The following is a 27,116-nucleotide window of genomic DNA, read 5'->3' as shown; positions in this document are numbered from 1 at the left end:
CAATAACTGCTCCCAGAGCCCGCCTACAAGCTTCTCCCGCCCCTGAGCTGTTTGAATATGCTAATGAGAGGCTAGGGACTAGCCAATGGAATACCGGAGCGGTGCGTCACGTGGCGCGAGGACGTGTCAGGGGGCGGTGCCTCTGCAGCCCCTGCCCGAGTTAAAACCGGAGTGTGAGAGAGAAAAGCGCTTCAGTAGCGAGAGGGGCTGAGAAAGTGGTGACACCGCCGGGGTGCGGAGGGAGTCCCTGAAACTTCTCCCAACAGCCCCGGGGCCAATCTCCCTTCAGCCCACTCCCTTCTTCGCCACCTCCCAGGTCCCCACTCCCTGCATCGGGGGTGGGGTGGGGAGCCAGGCCCGTCTCCCGCTGGGACACACACAGGGGCCGGGAACGGGGACGGGACCCCCGAGGCGGGGGGGACGGACCGACCGACAGACAGACGGCCGTGCGCCCGCCCCAGCGGGCAGGCAGGCAGGAGGAGGCGGAGACGGGGATACGACGGGGAGGACTGGGTCTGGGAGTTTCCTCTCAACTATCGGGGGAGAAACTCCCCGCAGCCGGAGGAAAGACCCAGACGGTGTTTTCCTCCCGGGGGCCGCGCTCCCCCGCCCCGCGTAGCGGCGGTCGCCGCCACCGGCGCCTCCACCTCTACCATCTCCTTTTTCTTTACCACCTCGGGCCCCGGTGTCCCTGGCCAGCACTATGCCCATCTTACTGTTCCTGATAGACACGTCTGCCTCTATGAACCAGCGCAGCCATCTGGGCACCACCTACCTGGACACGGCCAAAGGCGCGGTAGAGACCTTCATGAAGGTACCGACTGACCGAGCCCGGGCGTCGACCCCGGCCCAGCGGCCCGCGGGCGGCAGGGGTGGCGGGGAGCGCGGCCGGGGGCGGCGAGGCGGAGGTGTCGGGGACCTGACTGCGGGAGCTGCCGGGCTCGGGGACCCCCTCCCCCACCGCGCGGGCGGGCGTGCGCTGCGAGCCGGGCTCGGCCCGGGCCCGAGCTCCGGCCCCAGGCGGTGTGTAGGGGCCGATCTGTGTGTGGGGGGTGGCGTGGAGGGGTGGCCTCTGCATGTGCAGTACTGTAGGGGGGCGGCGGGGCCACTGGGCGCCCCTACTCCGCCTTGTAACCTGGCCTCTGTGCTTCCCTTTCGCTTGCCGTTTTCTTCCTCCCGTCTCCCACCCGTTCTCCCACAGCTCCGTGCCCGGGATCCTGCCAGCAGAGGAGACAGGTATATGCTGGTCACTTTCGAAGAGCCGCCCTATGCTATCAAGGTAACAGCCCTTGCCCTCCCCCTTCCCTTCCCTTCCCTTCCCTGTTCCTTCCTCGCTCGCCCTCCGCCTCCCCCCCATTCACCCTTCATTATGCTCCCCTCCCCCACCCGCTGTGCTCTAGGCCCTGAGGTCTTTTTCCCTACGGGCTCCCACCCCATCCCCCGCTCTAGAGCGCCCTGGCGCCTCTCGGAGTCGCGGGGCCGCCGCCGTCCCCTCCCTAGCCCGGCCCGGCGGCGGTGGCGCTGCGATCAACATGGCCGACATTTCCCCTCCGCGGCGTGAGCGGCAGCAATGAACTGTGGGGGATATTTATTCAAGTTAGCCCGAGTGACAGCCGGGCCGGGCCGCTCGGAGCCTGGGTTTGCATTAAAGGGAAATCGGCCGGAGGCTTGGCCGCTCTCTCAGGCTGGGGATCGAGCTCGTTTGGTGGCTGCGGGTCTTGGTCTTAAGCTTCTTCCCGAGAGGCCCGTGGGGTAGCTGTAGGTTAACTTCATAAGTCTTACCCACGTCTGCTTTCCACTAGCACTTTGCATCCCTAAATTTTGGGTATTAGCTTAGAAAGTACATGTCCCAGGGAAGTTATAAAGTAGTTAGGCTGTCCAAAGCTGTAGCGCGGCAGGTTTATCCCTGGCCACCTTTGGAAGAGAGTTTCTTCAGCGGTGATAAGGTATTAACGCGTTAATCAAACGATAGTGTAAAGTGAAGCAGCTTCTTGATGAACCACAGATTGTAGTGGTTGTTCGTGTATACATGGCTTTAAAACATGAAAAAAATTCTTACGTATTTCTTTTTAGGCCGGATGGAAAGAAAACCATGCAACGTTTATGAATGAACTGAAAAACCTTCAGGCTGAAGGACTTACGACTCTTGGCCAATCCCTAAGGACAGCTTTTGATTTATTAAATTTAAATAGATTAGTAACTGGCATAGACAACTATGGGCAGGTAGGTTGAATATTAAGGTGGAAACAGTTGATTTTTCTTTTTGTGGAAAAAAACAGTCCCAAAACTATATAACATGAAATTCAAGTATAAAACATTTCAGATTAAAATACAACATGCACATAATACAAAAGTGAAACTCTGACCATACTATATAGGTTTCATAGTCCTCTTTTTCATCTTAAAATGTGTTTTTTACCTTGCACTCATGACATAAATGGGTAAATGTCCTGCCTTACCACACAGTTTCTCTGATTCTCTGCTTACAGGCAATTAGTCTGCAATAAGTTACAGACACTAGTTGATTAGTGGTTTTCATTTCTATATTAGTGAAAATGTTAGAGGAAATTATTCTGTTTGTTGTATCACGGTTTAATTTAACCATATTGTGTACTCCGAAAGGTAAGATTTTCATTGGAGTGCAGTAACTGGCTGAATATGTTAAGATTTCTCAGCTTTTGAAGCTTATACAATAACCAACTATATAAATGGGTGTTTTTGTTTTTTAATTTTGAAACCTCAGAAAAGAGGCTTTTTGAAAATATGAAAAGACCTTTCCTTACTCCATCTACTGCACTTGCTTTTATCTATTTGAAGATGAGACAAAAGCTTTCAATCACCTTGGAATAATGTAAGGTGGTCTGTTAAAACTTGAGGTTGCAAGCCTGGGAAATAGAAGATGTTTTATGTGTAATGTTACACATAAAAGCATATTAAATCCAAGAAGTTTAATTTTTATGCTGTAGTGCAAAGCACTATTACTGCAATGATACATTTAGGTATACATTTTGTTCTTAAGTTTCCTGAACCACAGTTTTCATGAGTTTCACAAATTTCAGGAGCAAATAATCTCCTTACTACAACTTGTGTTTGCTTTATATAGAAAGAAACAGAATTTTTCCCTTGGTTTAGAAATGTTTGCACTTTACTTAGGGGTATCTTAGCCATATAGCATTTAATATGTCTTGAAATTCAGAGTCACTTTGTTTCTATTTTTATCTAATTGCACTCCCATTGTTTAATTAAGTAAATGTGTATTTTCCTACCACGTTAATCTTTTTGTTTCCCCCTCTCTGTGTTGCTTTATTTTGCAACTCAGTATTTTAGGCAGATTTGCCATGAATTTTTCAGGGTTTTTTTTTTTTCCTGTAAAATAATGGATTTCCTTTCCTTTCATATTTCTTTGTTTTATGTAGTGCTGTACAGTCTTTCATTGCTTAAGGTTTTGATCTAAATTTCAGTTCAGAAACAAATTTGAAACTTGCCATTACTTGGTTATCCTTTTTTGGTTGTCAGGTTGTCAGTATGTAGCAGAACTATTGATTTCCTGTTTTTCTGCATTACATTTCATAAGTGGAAAGGCATTTAGACACATTTACTTCCTATAAGCTAATTAAAAATATTTCTTAGGATGCTCCCTTAGAAAAACTGATGATCATGGAGAGTCTGAGGACATTTGTAATTTAAACTTGTATTTTCCTTTTCCCAGTTGCCATCTTCCACTGGAGATCACTTAAGTTCTTGTCTATAAAGCTTACAGAAAGTTTGAGGTTGAAGGTGGTCCTGCTGTGCTGTTACCACTTTGACCAAGAGAAGAGCCTGGAGATTAGGATGTTTTTGCATGTTTGGATTTATTAATTCAACAAGGGGGAGGAATAATACTTCTCAGTTATTTTGATGAATAAGCAAGGAGGCAAGGAGTAATATTAATGCCTTAGTCCTGAATTGGTACATAAAAATGACACTAGCATTTAAACTAATTTAGGAAACCACAGCTTCCAAATGAAAAAATGATTGAACAGAGCGTTTAGTGAGAAGAAAACATCTTTCAAGAAGATAATTTCATCATAAGACTTTCTTCTGCTAATTTAGTTAGTATACATTTACTATTCAGTGAAAGGATAAATTGTGAAGAATTTTGGATGTCTCAATTCTCAATATAGTTCATGCATTTTCTTCTTTGTAAAAGTACTTTGTATCTGCCTATTTTCTGTGGAACATCTTTATTCTATAACCTGTTTTTACATAAATAACTTCCCTTTCATCATGCTCTCTGTACCTAGGATCTGTGGAGCCCACAGCACTAAACACTTGTATATAATCACAATAATTGAAGGAAATGAGAAAAGGTCAGCTAGATGAAAGACAGCATATTGATTTTATAGAGCATGTGAAAACCTTTTAGGTATAAATTTTCTTAAACATCTAATTGTGTGTGTGTGTGTGTGTGTATGTATGTGTGTGTGTATGTATGTATGGCATAGATACTGCCACACCTGCTCCCCCTGCATACATGCACATAAGTGATTTTTCCATGACTAAAAGTATTTTTAATATCTATATTGCATTAATTAGCATATCTGTAAATAAAACACCTTTGAGATATTAGCTAGGATACTAATGGAATTTGCAGGGCCTCAGTAAGTTTAGAGTAGCTGAGAACAAAGAATGATTCTTGGTATATGTTTTCCTCAAGCACTTTGGATATCCCACTAAAAAAAATTCCTTGCATATAGAAGTCCTTATAAATATTTAATTTTGATAGTCAGTACTATTTGCTGATATTTCTACAATCATGGAACAATGTGTAGCTTCCAGTCAATCTTTTCCTTAATTATAGCAGTACCTTATTAAATTGCTTATCAATGCAGCTAAATTTGATATATATCTATTTTTCACATGTGTTCACCAGAGTTTCAAAAATAATGCTGATCTTTGAGAGCCACTGAAAATCTGAATCAGCCTTAATTTCTAAAGTTAGGGCACATCTAAAGTTTAGAAGTCTGATTAAAGTTTTATACGTAGATTGGATTATTTTTCATATTGTTCCAACATTGTTTCCTCCCCCCCGTTTTTTTTAAAGTTAGGTTCCAGTTAGATTCAGATGCTAAATATTATTCTGGCCTGTAATTCATCGTTTTTGTCACTGGACTGATTCCATATTCCTATTACTCAATATACTAGTGCTGATTAGAATGCTCCAGGATTTAGAATGCTACCTGACCTACTACTCTTGTGTCCTGTCTGTGAAGATAATCCTTGACCAATACCCAACAATGTTATATATAATATGTGTTTAATTTTTTGAGGATTTTCAGTGCTAAGTGTTAACTTCATTGGAAAATGGTGGCTTTCAGACAAGATAAATAGAATGAATCTTAGGAAGAATAATTTTAACTAATTTTATTCTTGAGCATAAAGAACTTTTTGAGAACTTAGCATGAAAATTCAGGTAGAGTTATAAAAATACTTTTTTTTCCTCCTTAAGCAGTACACATTTAATACTTGGGTAGTACAAAATATAGGCATCTCTTAATATTGGTAGGTCAAGTGATGAAAACTTGATTCCCATTTGGGTTTTTGGTTTCCCACAGGCTATCAACAAATGTATTACCAATAGTTTGGTATTTGTTGACCTATAGACATCTTTTCAAAAGAAAGTAGATGGTTATACTTGAACATACTACTGTGCTGAAAAAGAACTGGAAATACAATGGTGAACTGTATTTGGTAAATTTTTTAAGTCCCTGAATATTATTATTAAATTTTAAATTGTAAAGAACATATAACATCAAGTTTATGGTCTTAACTATTTTCAAATTTATAGTTCAGTAATGTTAGGTACATTCACATTGTTGTGCAACCAGTCTCGAACTTTTTCATCTTGCAAAACTGAAACTATACCCATTAAACAAATAACTCCCCATTTTGCCTTCTTCTCAGCTTCTGGCAACTTCCATTCTACTTTCTTATTCTATGAATCTGACTACTCTAGAGATGCCTTGTATAAGTGGAATCATATAGTACAGTTGCCCCTTGAACAATGCTGGGGTTAGGGACACCTACTGCTTTTGACTCTCCCACAGCTTCAATAGCCCACTATTGACTGGAAGTGCCACTAACAGTTAACACATATTTTGTCTGTTATATGTATTATATCCTGTATTCTTACAATAAAATAAGCTAGAGAAAAAATGTTAAGAAAATCATAAAGAAAAGACATTTGTAGTACCGTATTTATTTAAAAAAACAAAAAGCCCATATAATTAGACCCATTGCAGTTCAGTCCTGTGCTCAAAGGTCAACTGTGTTTGTTTTTGACTGGCTTAGCACAATGTTCTCAAGGTTTGTACACGTAGCATGGTCAGGATTTCATTCCTTTTAAAGGCTTAGTATTTCATTGTATGTATATACCACATGTTGCTTGTCCATTCATCTGTCGATGGACACTTGGGTTGCTTCCACCTTTTAGCTATTGTGAATAATGCTATTAACATGGTGTGCAAATGTGAAATTCTTTTGAATATATATCCTGAAGTGCAGTTGAATCATATGGTAAACCTCTTTTTTAAATTTTTGAGGAACTGCCAAATTGCTTCCCTGTTTTATATTTCCACTAACAGTGCACAAGAATTACAGTTCTCCACTTCCTCGCCAACACTTACTATATTCTGTTTTTCTCATATTAGTCATCCTAATGGGTGTCGGGTGATATCCCACTGGTTTATTTGCATTTACATAATTATTATTTATGTTGAGCATCTTTTCATATGCTACCTGGATATTTGTATGTTGGCTTTCGAGAAATGTCTATTTAAGACCGTTGCTTTTTAAAATTTAAAAAAATTTTTTTTTGAGTTATAGGCGTTATTTAAATATTGTGGATATTAATTTTTTATCAGATAATTTGATTTGCAAATATTTTCTCATATTCCAGGGGTTGCCTTTTCACTCTGATTGTGGTCCTTTGGTGCGCAGAAGTTTTAGTTTTTGACGTAGTCTAATTTATCAATATTTTCTTTTGTTGCCTGTGTTTTTGGTGTCATATCCAAGCAATCATTGCTAAATCCAATGCCTTTGAAGCTTTCCCCTATATTCTGTTTTGGGAGTTTTAGTTGTTTCATTTAAATTTTTAATCTATTTTGAATAAATGTTTGTATATGGTATAGGGTAAGGTTCCAACTTCTTTCTTTTGCTTGTGGACATCTAGTATTCCCAACACCATTTGTTGAGACTGTCCTTTTCCCACTCAGGTCTTGGCAAGGCCCTGAACTTTTAAGCCTCCTAAAATTATTTTCAGTAATTATTGTTGGCTGATAGGGGACTCTACAGTCAAACTTGCTTAAATGCTTTTTCTCTTTATTTCAAAATATGTTTTTTTTTTTTTAAATATGTCTTCATTGACTTCAGAGAGAGAGGAAGGGAGAGGAAGAAAGAGAGAGAAACATCAATGAGGAGAGAGTCATTGATCGGCTACCTCCTGCACACCCCCAACTGGAGATCAAGTCTACAACCTGGGCATGTGCTCTGACCGGAAATCAAACTGAGATCTCCTGGATCCTAGGTCGATGCTCAACTGCTGAGCCACGCCTGGCCGGGCTCAAAATATGCTTTTATTGATTTCAGAGAGATAGAGGAAGAGAGAGAAATATCAATGATGAGAGAGTCATTGATCGGCTCCCTCCTTTACGCCCCCCACTGGGGATCTAACTGGCATCTGGGCTTGTGTCCTGACCGGGCATCAAACTGTGACTTCCTGGTTCATAGGTTACACTCAGCCACTTACCCAAGCTGCCTGGGCTCTACATCTTTATTTAACTTGTGTAAAAGAAGCAGATTGGCCAGGAATGTGAAAATTTGAATCCCAGTCCTGACCTTAACATTTGCATTACTTTGTAACATTGGGCAGTCACTTTACCACTCTGACTCTTCTTCATATTTCAAATTGCCAGTAATGAAGTAATTGTATTGTTATGATAGAATCAATGAGAGATTTGATGAGAGGGTTAAATGGGATGGGATAGTAAAAAGTATTTTAAAAATTATGAAGTGCTTGTTCAGTAGGACACAAAGCGCATATATATATATTTAATCACTAGATAAGTTTATTTACCTGTAGTTTTCTACAGCTTAAAATTTGAAATTACAGTTATAAAAATTTAGTGATATGTTAAGCTGATTTTTATTACATGGTTTAAAATCTATTAGTGGCATATTAAGTGTATATTTTTTCTTGGGATTTGTATTATTTTTTGGGAAGCAGTGTGAAAAGTAAATACTATAACTTGGCTAAAGTTGTCATAATGGCAATTGGTAAAGGGAGGGAATAAAGTATAGGGATAGTATTTATAAAAAAAAAATAAGTGAAAGCTGAGATAGTACAGCAGGTAAATCAGAAAGTCATTGTTTTGCAGGAATAAATGTTAGAAAAGGAACCCTTAAGAGACAAAAGCACATACTTTAGGGTTCTTTCAAAGAAGGATCTCCTGCCCCCCACCCCATGCATTTAAGATGAGATTTAAACAAGTTTGATTTGCAAGGAAGCTTTGAGGAGCACAGCTGTTGAGTAAATCAAAGGTTATTTTAATAAGGTTTGAGCTCAAAGTAGCATAAAATGGATATGACTTATTTCCCATTGAGCATTAGTTTTAAAGGTGGTAATTTAAAAAATTTGAAGGTTTTATTTTCTTTGAAAACACTTGCTATAATTTTTCTTCATAATTTTACACTGTAAATCTGTTTTCTAAAGGGTCAAAAACTACCATTATGATCTTTCAAAAGAAAATGAAAGACAATAAGGATATCATTGCATTCTTAATTAGAAATTATTAAAAAGAAATAAGTATAAAAGACAAAAGTAAAAGCTTCTGTTTCTTCAAAGAATTTTATTTTTCCTTCATGCAAGAGGATGCCAATAATTGTTTATTAAACTATGTACAACTGAAAATTAAAAGGCCAGGAACAAATCTAATATTTGAAGGAAATAATTAACTTATTCAAGTATTTTGAATTGATTTGAGATCATTTGTGGTCAGAATTAGCTAAAATGATAGTTTATCCATGTTCATGTCATCATTTCTTCAAAGAGTTTGTGCAGTATTTTGTAACTTTAGATTCTGTTAAATATTTGAAATTTTTAGCCATCATAATCCTTCACCCAAATTTATAATGTATAAATAAAATCATCTTGGTGAGCTTTTTTTTTTTTTTTTTTTGGGTCACATAAACCAGCCAGTTTTTTTTAAATTAAAATTCCTTATATAAATTTATTTTTTGTTTAGCTTTATTATTAATCTATTTAACTTAAGCATGGCCTCCAGACCATAAACAAAATACTGAAGTTTTTTTGGATTTTAGATTGTATTTATTCCCTGATTTCTCTCCCCACCAACCTTTTATTGAGATACAACTTAATACTAAGGTCCTAAGTCAGAAGGAAGCTTACTGAACTTGTATATACACTCTTGCAAAAAAATTAAACTTTGCATCTACTGACAGACTTTTCATTGGGCTTTCTATAAGTACTATGATTATTGTTTCATAGGGCTTTAGAATTCAAAGTGATGTTAGAAGTTTTCTCCACCTTTTTCATTTTATAGATGAAGAAAGTAAGACCTAGAGAAGTTAAAATGCTTAATTTCTTAACATTTCTGAAGTATTTTAAAGATTGCAATTGGTTATGGAATAGTTATGCAGATTTTTAGTAGTTTATGTAATATTTCAATTTTGGTTAAAGGCATAACCAGTAGATCTGAGCCCTTTTTTGAGGGGTATGGCTATAATTTTCTGATGAAATACACAGTCTTTCAGTTCCTCTGAAAACTAGGCATTTCATTTTGTTAGTGTGTTACATTTAGTGTTTCTTGTAACACCCTATTAAAATACTGTTAGATTCAGATGGATTTCGTCCCCCCTCCCTTGTTTGGAAAAAAATAAGACTGGATTTGGAGGATAGTTGACAGGATTTTTTACCAATATTAGTTTAAGCCTAGTTGCTAATATATGTGTGTATTTAATAGCACTCTTGATTTTTTTATTTCAGAGTTTATTACATTTTTGATGTAGTTAGTTAATATAGAGCTATTAACCTAGTCAGTTAATCGACTTCCCCCGCTGTATTATGCCAGCCAGTTAAAATTATGCTGTAATTACAACTTTTTACATGGACAGTTTTGTAATTCGTTAACTATTATGTTTCGTTTAACATAAGATAATTTTGAAAATCTCTAACCATTGTGTTTTAAGATTCAGAAAAATCTGCTTGGCTGTGTGAATTCCCACTCCACCCATGAGTTCCTAGCAAGTCATGTAACCAACCTCTCAGCCTTAGTTTCCCCATTAGGAAAATGGGATGAAAGGATCTATCTTGCAGGATTGTGGTAAAGATTAAGTGATATACAACATAATTTATTATTTTAACATATTACTATTTTTGTGAATCTCCTTTTATTTGAATTTTAAAAATTGGAATTATGGTTACATAGAGTATTTTATCCAGCTCCTTTTAGAACAAGCAGTATGATACTGAAAGAACTGTTTCATTAGAACTGACTGTGCCTGGCTCTGCCACTTACTAGCTTATGTTGTATTGTCAAGTCCCTTAAACCTCACTGAGTTTCAAATTTCCTGTCCACAAAATGGTGGTAATATCAATCTTGAAAATTTTTATAAGAATTAGAAATATATATATATTTTTACAAAAATTTTATTTCGGCCTTTTGTTGTTGGGAATCCCAAATCCAAGCTCAACTATGTAGAAATAATATTTGTTCATTATTTAGCAAGTGTCTGCTTGGTGGTACGTGGTAGAAATTCAGATGATGATGACAATGATCATCCCTAATAGTATGGTAAACACTTAACAAGGTAAAGCTTTCTAATTTGAAACCTTTGAGAAAAAAGTAAAAGTTGTTTCATAATTCTTCACAAGAACCTGGAGTTAGCTATTCAGTAGTTCCAGCTAAAGTAAAATTTCTTGCCATGGAAAACCCAATGGCTTTTGGTTTTGAATTGAAGCTCTATAGATTGTTCCAGAAATACTTCCTTGTTGGTGTTACAAAAGTTTTCCCCCCAAAATCTGTTTCTTGTTCAAAACCAGTCAGTAAAAGTGAGGACTTTAAAAGTTTTTGATTTTCAAAGCAAGAAAGGTTTTAAGCTTCTCTGAGGAAATGTAGATCCAAGTCCATTTCTATGGCTTTGTAACAGTATATTTTAGAATTCAAATTGGTGATGGGATAGGAAGGAAGGGAGGAGGTTTTTTGTCTAGAAGAAAAGTCAGATGTAAAATATATGATCCCTTTTATTTGTAATGTAGATTTATTGTGGGGGGAAAACATTAGTATAAACCTAGGAAGGATTTTTTTATGTCACGATACTTCTTTTTTAGGGCATATGTGATTTGAACTTTGGTTATTGGTATATTGAGAGATAGTTGCACAGATACTGTATTTTAAACTTAAAATTAGGAGAATTAGTATAACAAAAGGACAAATTTATATCAGCCTAATAAGGCCTTATCACTGGTCTCTATGTACTCTTGCCTTTTTTATCTGTGCATTAAAAGGTCTTACATTTTACTATTTTTAATCCATAGTTTTGACCTGCAAAGCTAGAGGACTCATGGTGAAGGATTAAATCATCTAAAAAAGTTTATTGTAGAAATACACACAGTTTTGAGTATTTTGAGAAAAAGTAATTGTAGCATTAGCTAGTAAGTAATATAATTTGTAACTAGTAAATGACAAGGATTGGTACTGGTATGTTAAATGAATACTTTCCCTTTGTCTTAAACCTGGTAAACCTAATTAGATATTAGGAAAAACCAACGGTCTTCCTGGTATCATGGAGTTTAAACACTGGAAGCATCCAAACAATTATTCTGAAAGCATTAAAAACAATAGGTTATTGTTTTTGACAGTAGATTATTTTTAATCACTGGGATTGAAGATAGTCACCTGAACATTAACTATAATGCTTTTTAAAATAAATCTTTTAATTTAATTTCAGAAATGCCACCCATCTTTACACTGATTCTCTTGCACTGTGACATCAGTGATAATTTTTTAAAAATATGTTTTTATTGATTTCAGAGCGAGGAAGGGAGAGGGAGAGAGAAACATCAGTGATGAGTCATTGATTGGCTGCCTCCTGCACGCCCCCTGCTGGGGATTGAGCCTGCAGCCCAGACATGTGCCCTGACTGGGAATTGAACTGTGATCTCCTGGATCATAGGTCGATGCTCAACCACAACCACTGAGCCATGCCGGCGACTACTACTGCTTTTAAATATTTCCAAAACCAGTTATTTATTTGCTAGAATAATCTTATTCAAACTTTACATTCCAGTTCAAATGTAAAACTTAAAGTCTGTGAAATTATTAAATAACTTATATTTTAAATACATTGAATATACATTACTGTCCTTTGTTGCAGTATACTTAGCCTTATCAATTACTGAGTTTCCTTGACAATTTTTTTCATACAATTTTCTAGTTCTTATAGTTGGTATTTGGTTTATTATCTAAATTAAATTCTAAGATATTGCTCCTTAGTGATTATATTAAAATGAATATATGGGAGTCTCTCCTGCTTTTGCCAGTCTTAATTTTCCATTGTTTTTAGTCCTGTTATGTTTTTAGCATAAGGAAATACATGGTTAGATAAAGGAATTATTGGCACACAATTATATAATGGAATTACTTGAAACTAAAAATATATTTTAATGTGGAGCTTTAACATTTTTTTAATACTTAGACCTTAAGATTCTAGGTTTTTATACACTAGCAGGTTTTTAAAGTTTTACTTTTGGATACTAAACACCTTTTAGTTTTGAGTAGTACTTGTTTTGAACATGTAATAAATGCCTTGATTAAAAAGTTCAAGCCATTATAGAAAGTTACACAGATGCTCACTTCCATTCTTCAGAGGCAACCATGGTTAATCAGTTTATAAAGTATCCTTCAGAGATCTTTTGCATATAGTCAAAGATATTGTTTTAAAAATAATAATTTCTTAAGATGAATATTTTAGAGTTTTTACATCAAAAGACTCATTTCTACCACACCACTTGAGAACTTAACTATAAAAGTAATAACCTTGCTGAATTCTAAAACAAAATTTGTAATTCTGGCCTTGGGATATTGATTTAAATGTACACCTGTCAGGCCTTTATTGACTTAAGTATTATTATATTTTGTTTGGAATGTGTAATTAACCTGTTGTATATTCATCCCTGTAATGTAATGAACCTCCCCATCCTTTAAAAAAGTAACTAAACAATATTAATGACAATGAATTATTGAATAGGAAATGTAATTCTTAAATATAATTAGGAGTATGATTTCACAGATGTTACTACTGTAGTTTTAGGCTAAAATAAAAAAATGGAACTGATTTAAAGAAAAATATTAAATATGTAAATATTAGTGTAGGTAATAATAAGATACTGAAAAAATTCTGGTTGTGGTGTGCAAATGTTGAAAGTTGGAGCAATAGTGAAGTAAAGAATGTTACATATTTTAGTTGTGTTGCAAAGTATGTATTAAAAATGCTTTTCTCAGTTATGTATAGTTGTAATAGTGTTTATTATTATCAGTATTATGACTAGTCAGTCTTTGGGTGTGAATTGTATCCTTAGGTACTTTTAGAAATAAGCTTAAAGTACAAGAATATTGTATTTAGTATTAATGTTTCTATATTTTATAGAATCTGAATTTTGACAAATTACATAGGAATTATATCAGAAGTTTCTAAATGAATATGAGGTGGTTTGTCATATTTTAAGATACATTGTTATCTCTTTGTTATCTGGTAATAGAGGAAAGTAGTATAGATAATGCAGGCTTCATTTCATATTCTTATTAAGCAGATTCTGCAGATGTACGTAAAGAAAACCTAAAGATCTAATGTAGCAACTTAACCATTATGAAAATTTTAGCAGCAGTCCTGCTTAGTGTAGAACCCTTAGTGGTATAGTACGTATTTCTCAAGGCAGCCCTTCCCATATTTTTTGCTTATTTTATTTACTTGGAAGTTTCAGATTGAAAATGCACAGGCTGTTTCTGGGAGTTTTTATATACTTCCTAGGTGATAGATGTTATACATCTTAATATCTGTTGTTGATTGCTATTGGCCATAGCTTTCGTCGTATATAGCAAATTAGGTAGTAAGTGAAAGGTGAGTATTAACTGAAGATGCTACCACAAGAGAGCCAGAGAGCTCACTTTTGGTTCACATTTTCCTCACAGAAGCCTTAAGCCATGGGAAAAGTGTAGCACACACAGGCACTTGGCTATCCTTATGGGATTGTTCAAGGAACTGGTAGCATGGTGGAGCATGATGGCAGTGAAAGAAAACTTGATCCCTTTGGTCCTATAGCAGAATAGCAACTAAAAGTTTTCTAAATGCCCAGGGTTGCTTGCCTTTTGCTTCAGAAGATAATCGCTAAGAACTGTTTAAGGGTATAGTAAAATTCCTGTGCTCCTCCCCCAATACATTGACAGTTTGGGGGGGGAAATTAAAAATTCTGATTCTGAGAACCAGGCTAGTTTGTATTTGGGGAGAAATTAGCCTTATTTTTACATTTGCAAAACATTTTTGCAAAATGTTTTAACATTTTAAAAAGCTTTTTTTTTTTAACAAAAGTGAAACAGGTTCTAGTGGATAAGTTCTACTTTACTTTAATTATATTCTTTAAATTTTTTTACTGGCATTATGCCTTAATTGAATTGTTTAACACTGCGATATTTTTAAATTATTGAGAGAACCTAAGTGAAAATTTTTACTTTCTAAAAAATTTTTACCCTAGACTTTTGACCAATATTAAAATAAAATTTTCTAAGTGACAGGATTTCCATTAGCAAATAGCTCTAGAGGTAGAATATTATACTTTGCACTATATTTTCTGGTAACATGTATAGATTTCTTTGCCAAGAACCACTGCTTTCAGAGTAAAGCATCTTGAGATTAATTCCGATAATGGCAAAAGTAGACTTTTAGTCCCTCTACTGGCTGCCTTTGTCATAGCAGAGCTGATTTATTTATTTATTTATTTGAGATTTTATAACTACGCAAAAGTCTGTTTATAGCTTTATGACCAAGGTGAATTTTGAGGGAAATTATAATATGGATTGTTTCTCAATTGAGTGACTTTATAAACATACTTATTAAGAATAAAAATGTAAAATAGTTGCAATTAAAGGTAAAGATTTGAAACTACCTCAAATCCATAGGTAGAATGAAAATAATCCTGTTTTTCTTTACTTTTTTTCCTACCTTTGATCTTTATCTAAATTTTCCAAAATTTAAAGCCATTAAAGAAAATATTTTATCTTGTATTTGTATATCTACTGTCTGAAAGTTGAAGTTATATAGTTTTTAAAAGTAAACACTGATATATGTTTTCTTCCAGTATGCTTTTGTTGGGGAAGGTATATTGATTTATATATAGAAGAACTGATGAGTAAGAAATCACAGCAGCAGGAAACCAAGTAAAGCAATAGTCCTACTGTAGTTAATTTCACTGTAGACAGAATATATTAAATCAAACTGACTAACACCGTTCATTGTTGGGTGAATACAGCATCATCAAGATTGGTTGTAGAATTGTTATCTGCTACCAACAGAACCTTCAGGTGCTGCTGAAAGACCTTGTAATTTGGAGTTGAATTAACGTTCTAGCTTTGCCATTTACCAGCTAGGTGACTTTGGGTTATATCACTTAATCTCTCTGAACATTTACTTACCTCACCAAGTTTTTTGGGTCAGCTGAGGTAACTTCTTTGTCATTATTATTATTATTATCATCATCATCATTATTCGGGACATGATTATTGTATTTTCAGGAATAGCCTCTGTGGGGAGAGTACTATGTGTATAAGACTATGGTAAACTTGGAATTTAGTGTTTGAATTAAACTTAAATTTTAGTGACACAGACTTTTTGCTAAATTTGAATGTGTTTTAACTTGCTCTGGCATAATTCTCAATATGTTTATACAGGAATAGGAATGGATGGATGTCAAACTTTTGGTCAGAAAATGTGACTTTGACTTAGGTTAAAATGTCTTTGTCCATGCTATGGTGGCTTTAAGAGATTTGTTCATTTATTTTTGAAAGGCAGCAAGTCAGCCAAAGTAGTTTTAGCTTAGGGATGGAATAAAAATACAGTAGCTTTGAAGGTAATAGGACATACTGGTTTTCTTTATCTCCCTTTGCCAAAATTTTAGCTAAAATGATATTTGTAGAGACCAGGAGAGGAGAGTTATTGTTATTGTACAAGGGTATATATATTTATTATGTATGAGAGTAGAGATTATATGTTAAGCACCTAATACAGTGCCTGTTGTATGGTAGCCACTCAGTAAGTGTTTGAATGACAAATGTGAATGTGAATGGACAGTGATGGCCAGACATATAGGAGGGAGGTCATGTACCCGTGTAGCCTAGCAAGTTAATGAGTTAAGTTTTAAGTTTGGGAAGCACTCATTTATATTGAAGTAAAGATAGCATTTTTTAAGCTTATTGAAGTTTTAGTAATTTTAAATGGTTCTGTGAACTTGGACAGATTTGTATTAGGCTATATAATTAGTGTATAATGAATACTTAAGTACCCAATGCTTAAATATTTTGTGCTCAGGGCTGAGGAAGAAATATGACATGATCCTTGCCTTCAATGTATTGAAACATATGAAACAATAACAACTAATACAAGATGGTGTATTTTTAGAAATTTGTAGTAGAAACACAACAAAATTTACCATGTTAACCATTTTTAAGCATAGAGTTCAGTAGTGTTAAATATATTCATATTGTTGTACAAGGCGTTATATATTTAAATTAAAAATAAGTTGTTAGGATAAATGTTGTGGGAAAGTGGTATTCAAAATGTACTCCATGAAACCACTCTAAATCCAATTTTATTTGAGGAAATATTTTATTTATATTTTGTTCTATTTATCTATATTAAATATAATATAAACATATTATATTTATTTAACTTAGGTTTGAAAACTATTGCTATTAGAATTTAGAGAAGGAGAAGGGTGTAATTATTTAAGGCCAGAGTAATCAGGGAAGGTTTCATGGAAGAAGAGGAAGACTTAAACTGGGCCTTACGGAATGATTAGGAATTGGATGGGCTGTGGGCAGGGAAAAGGAAAAGCATTCTACTTGAGGGAACAGGTCAGAGCTCTGAGATGGGAATAAACATTGTCTGTTTCTAGATCCATGAGAAGACCTGCGTTATTAGAATTTATTATTTATGTTGGGAGTGAATGGTATGAGAGGCAATGTAGTGTAATGTAGTATTTCCAAAAATGTGTCCTATTTACCATGAATGTTGTAGAGGACGAAGGGAAGGTAAATTCATGTTTTATTCCTGGAAAGCTTCTGTAACGTTTGACTGCTACTGTGCATTTGAAATCCTCTAGAGGTTATATTTAACATTTTATTTTATTTGACCAGAGGAAGCTTTCTCCACCTGGACACCAGTTTGAAAAATGTATATGTGTGCTTAGAAGTTATGTAACTTGATTAAGAAATGTAATCTGCCAGACCCCCTACCCTCAGTACTTTATGATGATTAGGTTATAATCACAATTACTGTATGAGAAAGTGTTTGTAAATTCAACAAATATTGAGTATGTACTGTAATAGGCTAGTGATTGAGAGTTATATAAATGTGTAAGGGAAAGGTTATAGACCCAAAGAACAGCACATGCATGTAAAACCCTTTTACATCTTTTCTATTTTAAGTATGGTTTGTGCACATTAGAATCTCCTGGACTGCAATCTTGTTAGACATGTAGAACACTAGTCTCCATTCCAGACCTACCGAATTAGAACGTGCATTTTATCAGGATCTCCAAGTGCTTCATATCCACATTAAAATTTACTATATGCTTTTTAACATCATATCCAATAAAACTTCATTCTGTCCTTGAACATTGTTAGTAGCTGAGAATTTGATACCTTTGATTTCAAACACCAGGTTTACTCTCTTGAAACTTCTTCCCTTTGGTTTTATACTGAATGTGCTTAATTCCTCAAATGAGAACTTTATATGTAAAAGATAAGCATATGTTTATCTGAGTCCCTCAGAAAATATGTCACCTAGAATTCATTATAGTACTCATAGAATGACTTGAACACAGATTTGAATAGAAGTTATTGAAGAATTGCACCCTACATAAAGAGCATTTGAGAGCTTTATGCCACTGTGTTCCATTATCACTGCTACTGTTATTTTTGTACTCTTCGCCAAGTAATTCCTTTAAGTAACCATCCTTCTTAATTTTAATTTTTCATATTGGACTATTATTAATTTTACTAAGCTCAGAGTAGCCATAGTGTTTCCATGGGACCAGCTCTTAGATTAAATTGCATGGTAATATTCACCTACCACTTTGCCTGCCTTCTTAAGAAGTTTTTCAGAAAATACTATCCTTTTAATTTGTAATATCTAAATATGTTCAATTATTAGAATTGAACTATGGAATTCCTTTTAAGAAATTAAATACTTTCAATTAAATACCTTTAGTTACATAAATATAAATGCTGACTGTAAAAATTAAAACGCCAGAAGTGAAAAATCTTTTTCGCTAAATCCTACTCCTTTAAGGTTATCCTTTGTTTAGTTTGTTTCCTTCTAATTTTAATGTACAAGAGCTATGTACTATGTTTAAAATTTAACAACAAAAAGGGAGATTTATGCACTGTTCTGAGAATTGGCTTTTTAATTTAATATAAATTTATTTTTTACCTATATTATTGAAAGTAATACAGATGTCCTCCTTTTCCCCCATCGATCCTCCCCACCCCACATCCACCCCACCCCAGGCCTTCCCCATACCAGTGTCTGTGTCCATAGGTTATGCATATAAGCATATAAGTTCTTTGATTAATCTCTCCCCACCCACTCCCCTACCTGCCTTCCCTCTGAGACCCCTCAGTCTATTCCATGCTTCTATGTCTCTGGATCTATTTTGTTCATCAGTTTATTTTGTTCATTATGAAAATTGACTTTTTACTCAGAAAACTTAAGCTAATGTATAGACCTTAATATAATTAATTTTTTTTTTACATTAGGGAAGAAACCCCTTTTTCTTGGAGCCAGCAATAATTATTACAATTACTGATGGGAGCAAGTTGACTACTACCAGTGGAGTCCAGGATGAGGTAAGTTATGTTTATATCAGTATGGATTATGTAAATACAGTTGAAAAATCTTTTTTTCTATATATACACTGCAGGATATTGAATACCTTTAAGTAGATTCTCTCTTTGATTATTTGATGCAGTCTAGAGTCATCTGTCTCCTAGTACCTTCTCTGTAGCAACGGTCTCTAAATTTTCTTGAATAGGAATCCCTTGCGTGAAAATATTTTGAGCTTACCCCACTCCAATTATATGTATATTTTTGAGTTTATGTGAGGGTGACAGTATCAGTTCATGCAGTAAATTTAGTAAAATTCTTATTTTCAGGTTAAAAAAATGGAGACAGCATTCTAATAATTTCTTTCCATATTTCAGTGGATTGCCATGTGCACTCCACTGTGGACACTCCTAGACTAGAGTATAGCAAAACCATGAGGAGGTTAAGACTAGGAAAAGTGAAGGTTTTTTGAAATTTTTATTCTAAGTTTGTCTAAATACAGTATAATAATTTCATTTATTGTCTACTAGCATGCATTATGCAGAGTTTGTTGTGTGTGGTGTGATAGGGTGAATACAGTAGAATTATTTTAACTTCAAGGTGTTTTTATTGTAGTATTTGAACTGCTCTTAAACATTATATTTGTTTTTTAAGGTATGTTATAGAAAGGAGATATGGTTTAGACTATTCTCTTTACTGTTTGCATTTGCTTTATAATCTTAACTTTAATTCTCAATTTATTTACAGAGGGTTTGATTAAGTAAGAAAAGTGTAGCACTTAAGTTCAGTAATTTTTATCAGTACTTTTTATTTGTGTGACATTGTGGGATACAAATTGGACATGAAATCAGGACATGTGGATTCTAGTCTTCCTTCAGCTACTTTCTAGCAGTGAACTTTGTACCAGCTACCTGCTTAACATCTTTAAATCTCTATCTTGGCCATTAAATAAAGATGATAATTCTTGCCTTATCTCATAGGATTGTTGGAAGAGTAAATGAAATAATTAATGTATGTGAAAGTGGTTGGTAGGCTGTAAAGAAAAGAACATGTTCTATCATTGAAGCACTGTAACCAGTAAAAAATTGTGATGGTCTGATCTTGATTAGGGGGGAAGAGAGCCAGAATTGTTTTGTGTGAGCAGTTGATATCAAAGGGAATTTAGGCGATATATTCTTGGAGATAGAGCTGAAAAGTTTAGGTAAATTAAAGTTCATAATTAAGTAATTTATAGTCTATATGTAATTAGTAGACTTGGAATGCTCCATAATTGACTTTCATTACTTTGGGGGCTTTTTTGAACTTAGTTGACATGTATGATGTCCTGGCATCAGGAACAGATAGACATTGATTATATGCATGAACATGCAATAAAAATGTAACTTAACTTTAAATTTGAAACTCCCAATTGATTTTTCCCTCTTTACCTTCCTTTTGAAAAATTTGAGAGAGATTGAGGTATTAATAATCAGATCATAAATACTATTAATAGAATACATAACAACTATTTTGTATAATTTAGAAGTCTTTTGGTGGTTTGTTTCATTTTGTTTTTATTCCTAATGATTTTGATTTGTTGTTGTGATGACTGAAAAGGTATTTCTGTTTTTTTACTGTGAAATATTCGTACATGTGAGATTATCCATTCAAGGTGCTCTGTCTTACTGCCTTTGTAGACATGTCCTTTGGGGGTACAATATATTTTGTTTCCATACATCTGGATGGATATATATATATATATATTTATTTTTTAAATATATCTTTATTGAGTTCAGAGAGAGGAAGGGAGAGGGATAGAGAGAGATAGAAACATCAATGATGAGAGAGTCATTGATCATCTGCCTCCTGCACGCCCCCAACTGGGGATGGAGCCCGCATCTCAGGCATGTGTCCTGACTGGAAATCTAAGAGTGATTTCCTGGATCCTAGGTTAATGCTCAACCACTGAGCCACGCCCGGCTGGGCTGGATATGTTTTAATTGTAATGTTTGTTTTGTAGGACCTCCTAGCTTTTAAAAATACCTTGAAATATACATGAAGATATTGGAATTGCTTACTTTTCTTCCTAGGTTTTGGAAAGGATGTTGGAGAAATGGGACTATGTATTTACAATAACCTAAAACTACCTTGCTAGTAGGTTGGAAAGATTTTCCTGTGGGCAGGATCTTTTACTTCTTTTGTATGTTCTACAGTATTTAGCATAGTACTGAGAACAGAGTTTACATTAAAAAAAATAAAGACATTGTTGTATTGCGTCCAGTAGTAGTCAAGATCAAAATTGATTACTACTACTTCTTATCTGAGGTGGATAATTCATTTGTTTTAAGGCAAAGGTTTATTTTGGTTATGTAATTGCAGCAGAAGTCTATGAGTTGTTTTGGTTTTCAACTTTAGGAATCTTAGATCCTATGTATATTTGGTTTTCAATGTCCCAATAAAGGCTCATCTTGTGGGACAGAGAGACAGTATACCCCAGATGTGCATATTGTTGAAGCTTAATTTTTGCTAAAATGTTGTGAAATGCTGGTTTGTTCTAGCCCAAATAATTAAATTATGTGATTCATTGTAAGGAGCCATTCAATTCATACAAATGCTGCTTGTTTTTCTCATGTGTGTGCACGGTGCTGCATATGATCTGTATTGTAATTTCTACTAGGGAATAACAAACAGAATTTTGCCTTTATGTCTCTTTTCTTCAGATCTCTTAACCTTTGCTTTTGGCAGAACTTGATTCTTTTTCAGATTTATTGAACAAGTGAAAATGTCAGTAGTTTTTACATTAGGTACGTGTGTATATAATTCTCGATTGCCTGTGGCTGCTATTGATGTGACCTGTTACTGTTTGTGGAGTTGTGCATCCTACCCGTATGATATCTTTTGTTCCAGAGTTAATGTTATCTTGCATGGGATATTATATATCTGTTCTGTTAGTGGTGTTTTTCAGGAATAAGTGTTTCTGCTGCTTTAAAATAATTTTTATAGCATATAAGGAAACTTAGAGCTCATCTAGTCATACTATTTATTTTATAAATGAGGAAATTGAGATCCAGGGAGGCAAAGTGATTGGATAAAGCTTATAACATTTGTTATTACCAAAATCTGGATTAGAATTTATCTAAATGCCAAAGACATTCCAGCACCTCCAGACCAGTGCTTTTCCCCTTATGTATATATATATATACAACTACTCTGTTTTTGTGTGTTCTTAAAATTTACCTTCTATTTACTTGATTTCCTGGTTATCTACTTCAGCTTTCTATGCCATTGTGATGAAGGTATTATGTTCTTATTCACTCAGTGTACCTTGAATGACTGTTATGACCAGGGCATTTCTAAGCAATGAGGATAACCAAGAAATACAGGGTAGATTTCCAGTTCTCAATCTCCTGGGGGAGATTGCCTATGAAATGGTTTTATGAGTAATAAAGTAGAGATACATACTAAGTGTATGGGAGCATTGAAGAGGGTGGGTAGGGTTAATATTACCTGTCTTGTATATGTGTCAAATCCTATGTAATGTGAATTTTTATAGTAATTTGATTTTCATTAAATTCAAGGGTCTTGTGGATGATTTGGTAGAGGATGAGGCTTATAGTTTATATCTGTGAAATTATAAAGAGGCCTGGTATAAAGTTGTTTTAAGCCTAGAAAGTAGTTAATGGAAAAACTTGGTGTGATATTGTCGCTTCACCTGGTTAACTTTTATACTGGCCAGAATGATCCAGTTGTAGCTTCGGATTGTGGACAAAAATCTTGAGCTGTATGTGATTTTTTTACCTTAATTCATGATTTTATTATCTTTTTGGCCTTGTTTAACAAAGTCCAGACCATTGTCTGAGGTGCAATAAGTGTGTTTTTAGTGTAGTATTTTTGATAATGCTAGGACTTTTGATAACCATTTGTGTTGGAAAAGTGTGTGTGTTTTTAAACTATATTTTTTTCTTTTTAAATGCAGTTATTTGATATAATTGGTTGTTTGCAATATTTTCACTTATGAGGAGTAAGTTAGATGGGACTTTGAATCCTGATACACAAGAAAACTGTATTGTTTACATCCATAGTAGTAATCTTTGATGTTGATAAACATACTGGAGGCCAAGTAATCATAGTACCATTATCATGTTATATTACTGATGTGTCAGGTGTTTTGGTAGAATCACCAAATTATAAATTAGAATTGTTGAAAAACATTTTTGTCTGGTCTTTGTTTCCTGCAATAATCCTCTCTAGTACTGTTTTGCAATGGAAAACTGTTCTGTACTATGATTCCAGGAACACATGGCTAACTATATTGCTCAATAAATAGCCAGGAGAAATTCTGCCAGTACCTTCTTGGTGATGAATGACATTCCAGGAAGTGTAGCAGTTATTTTTCTCTTTCTTGAAAGTGCTAATAGTAGTATTATCTTTACAATATTGAGATTTCTGTGTGCTGAAAAATCTTTCTGCATCTCTATCAATGTTATGGTTGCTCTGAAAGCTAACATTTTAGAGAAGATATTTGCAGTTCAAAAAAAAACAACATGTTTGTTTTTGACATTATAAGTTTTGCCTCTAATGAGCTTTCCTAGCTTTTTAAGATGAACTAGGACAACAACTTTTATAACTTCTTGGCAGATGTACAGAAAGGGCATGTATTTGCAGGAAAAAAGTATCTGAGTAATCTCAGCTATGTTTCAACTTCCCAGTTTTCAAAAGTTGATGCAGATGTCCCATGTGACTTTGAGACGTTGATTGGTATTAGTGATTTTTCTGGATCATGCTGGGCAATGTAAATCGTTTTACGTTTTACAAGGATAATCTATGATTTAGGATCTTATAATTATATTTTGTATTTAACTCTTCATGATCTGTACTGATTCAAAGGACAGTCCAGAATTTACTGAAATCTGTTTCTAGTATCAGAAATAGTTGATATAGCACCTCTCTCCCCCCATAAAGTGTTTTTATTTCACTAAAAATATGTGCCAAAAGCTGCCAATACAGTTTAAGTTGTGTCAGTAAAGACGTTGAAACATATATTTAAAATAGTTGTGTTTTTTCCAGTATTCTTAGAATTTTGGGGTACTTTTTCTTTTTTCTGTTTTAAAAAGACCATGAAGGGATCTTGAGGAATGTCATTGTACTATGATAGAATGTATCAAACATATCTGTGTATAAATATCTTTCTTCATTTTCATGTTTCATCCTTAGTAGTCATGCCTTTTCTTACTGATATTGCTCAGTAGCAGTATCAACATTAGTTCCTGTTTTACAGATTTGTGATTCAAATGTTCTAAACATATGTACAACATTACTGTACATGTTAGTCTCTATCAACACAACTTTTCAGGAATATTAAATAAGAATTTTGTTGGATGCAGATTATTATTATTTTTACCCATATTTTTGGCCCTGTTCTCTCAACTCTTGATTTATTTTGGTGTGCTATAGAAAACTGTATATCTGCAATTATGAATATATTGAAAATATATATGATAATAAAATGGATAATTAAAAGAAGTTGATGAAACATTTTAATTTAATACTTATAGTGGATTTTCTGCAATTCACATTTGCAGTACTCTATTTTTTTCGGCGTCATGTGTAAAGGAGAGTTCTTAAGGATTGCCTCTAGACAAACCCTACAATAGAATAATTAAAAAGAAATGCTGGCTGATTACTTTTTAAATGAAGCTGTATGGCTACAATAACTAGTCTATTACCTAGAAATCTGTTGTAAGATATAGCAAAATCATTTTTATTCAGAGGGTGAAGCAACTTTACCCTGCATTTATTAGCCTGTCAGAACTAATAAGCAATAAGAGACACTGTACATGTAAGGAAAACTTCTGTTAGAGATGTTTCTGTTACTCTTCTGAGTCTAGCTCTTCCATATGTAAACTATTGTTATATTTAGAACAGTTTTCAAGTTGCTGCATCAAAATCAGCTAGGATATTTTATAAAGTACACAGGCCTCAGCTCTGATTCTGGAAATTTTGGTTTAGTTGATCCAGGCAGGGACCTGGAAATCTGTATTTTTTGAAGTGTTCCAGTTAGCATAGAGCACAGTATAACTACAAATACATATATTTTAAAACTACTAAAAAATACATAACTGAAAATGAATAACTTTAACAAAACAAGTTAAAACTTTTAAAAGGCCATCAAAATACTTAAGATAAAAATTAATTTTTGACTTTTAGAATTGTTAAATTTGGGAATGAGTTTCCAAAGGATATGGAACAGGCCTTCTGTGAATATTTTATATTGTGTTTGGCCTGGTTTAGAATCAATTATTGGATAGCCTTGAAATATTAATTTCTGTGCCGACTGCAACCTGTAGTTACTGCTATGGTTTGCTGTATCGAGGAAGACTCTTAGACCCTGAGTATGAGGTGGAGTAGAGGAGGAGAGGGTAAGAAAAGGGGAGTAATTAATTCATAGTATCTGTCATGTGTTTGTTATCCCTACCTTAAGAGTTTTTATCCAAAGGTCTACATAGTATTCTGTTATCCTTATTATGTTTTAATTCCTGGTTTGGATGTCCATAACTAGCATTATTTAAAAAATATATATGCACTCGACCCAGGTAAGGGCAGTTTATAAAGAATTGGTGATAGTTACACTTAATTTTTGCTGTCTGGAGAGTTGCTGCTAAAATACCATTTCATAATGAATTGTTCTGATTTTGAATTCTTAAAAGTGTATTTAGCAATAATTCAGCAATAATTTTTCCTGTCATGCTTAGTAACTGTGTATGAGACTATCACCACACCATTTATATTTAGTATTACTGTGTTTTGGGAAGACAAAGATGGAATTATGCAAGACTCTTGTCCCTAGAAAACTCTTGCATATTGTCTGAAGGTATGCAGGTAAACAAGCTTACAAGCGTTTGTAATAATACATTGAGACAAATCTCATGGCATAAATAAACAGAAGGTTCTGAGAGAGCATGAAGAAAGGAGCTTAGTTTTGAGGGATGAGTAAGGAATTAACATGACATTTCAGGAAAAGGGACAGTGCAAAAAAAAGTATGAAGGCATGAAAACAATGTATTGGGCAACTATAAATTATATGAATGAAGTATAGAAATTGTAGGTAGGAGGCATGGATGCTTGAAATGTAGGCAGAGGCCAGATGATACCACCCTAAGGAGATAATATGAATCTGTTTAACATTTACAAAGGAGGTATTGAAGATGTTAAGTAGGTGAGTAACATGATCACATTTGCATTTTAACAAGCTTATGCTACCAGCAAGGTGAAAGAAGATAGATTGAAGAGTGGTAAATAGGAAGAACTCCAAACTACATGCAACAGTTCAGGAGAAACATGGGTGTGCTACAACTAAGCTAATGCTGGATAGGAAGGCAGAAATTTGAGAGATTCAATAGGTATGCTAGTCAGGTCTTTAATGATGGTAATAGCAAATAAAGTAGTGTTTGAACCCAGGATCTAAGCTTGGGCTTCAGAGGGTTCTGTGAATTCTCTGAAATCTTATCCAGACATTGTCCATCTGTGTGTATGCACATTTTTCTCAGGGACAGAGGTTTATAGGTTTAATCATATTCTCAAGTGAAAAACAACAGCAACGAAACCATGACAGTCTAGTAGTATTTTGAGGTTTCCAACTTGGGAATCTGTGTGGATGTTGGTAGTGTTAACTGAATGGAGGATATTGGATAAGTAATAGAAAGGAATATAAAACAATTGTTTGATAAATTACCTATCTTTTAGGGTACAAATGTTTTAAAGGAGTTGTGAGTCAACTTTTAAAACAATCTCAGCGATTTTTTTCTTGCCATTTAACATTATGTCTTAGGAAAAATATTTTGTATTTAAAAACAGAAATAAGTAGAATTTTATCTCTGATTTCCAATAGTTAGAATTTTTATTTTGAAGCAGATTAAATAAGTCTTAAGTTATCTTATTTATCAGATCTTTTAAGTTTTTAAATTTAAGGCCATAGTGATGTCAGC

At 34.8% G+C, this 27,116-nt stretch overlaps 1 protein-coding gene across 1 annotated transcript in view; it reads left to right on the top strand.

The window, feature by feature from the left end:
• Positions 1-561: 561 nt before the first annotated feature.
• The window catches only part of INTS6 (integrator complex subunit 6), an 84,217-nt gene continuing 57,662 nt past the window's right edge, over positions 562-27,116 (top strand). Inside the window, exons 1-4 of the mRNA XM_016213830.2 lie at positions 562-814; positions 1,202-1,279; positions 2,074-2,223; positions 19,086-19,175. Of these exons, the coding sequence (XP_016069316.2) occupies positions 704-814; positions 1,202-1,279; positions 2,074-2,223; positions 19,086-19,175 (429 nt within the window). The 5' untranslated portion in view covers positions 562-703. The remainder of the gene's footprint in view (positions 815-1,201; positions 1,280-2,073; positions 2,224-19,085; positions 19,176-27,116) is intronic.

Source organism: Miniopterus natalensis, chromosome 2, assembly GCF_054644295.1.
Source record: "Miniopterus natalensis isolate mMinNat1 chromosome 2, mMinNat1.hap1, whole genome shotgun sequence".
Lineage (NCBI taxonomy): Eukaryota > Metazoa > Chordata > Mammalia > Chiroptera > Miniopteridae > Miniopterus > Miniopterus natalensis.
This window is presented reverse-complemented; position numbering and strand designations above follow the sequence as displayed.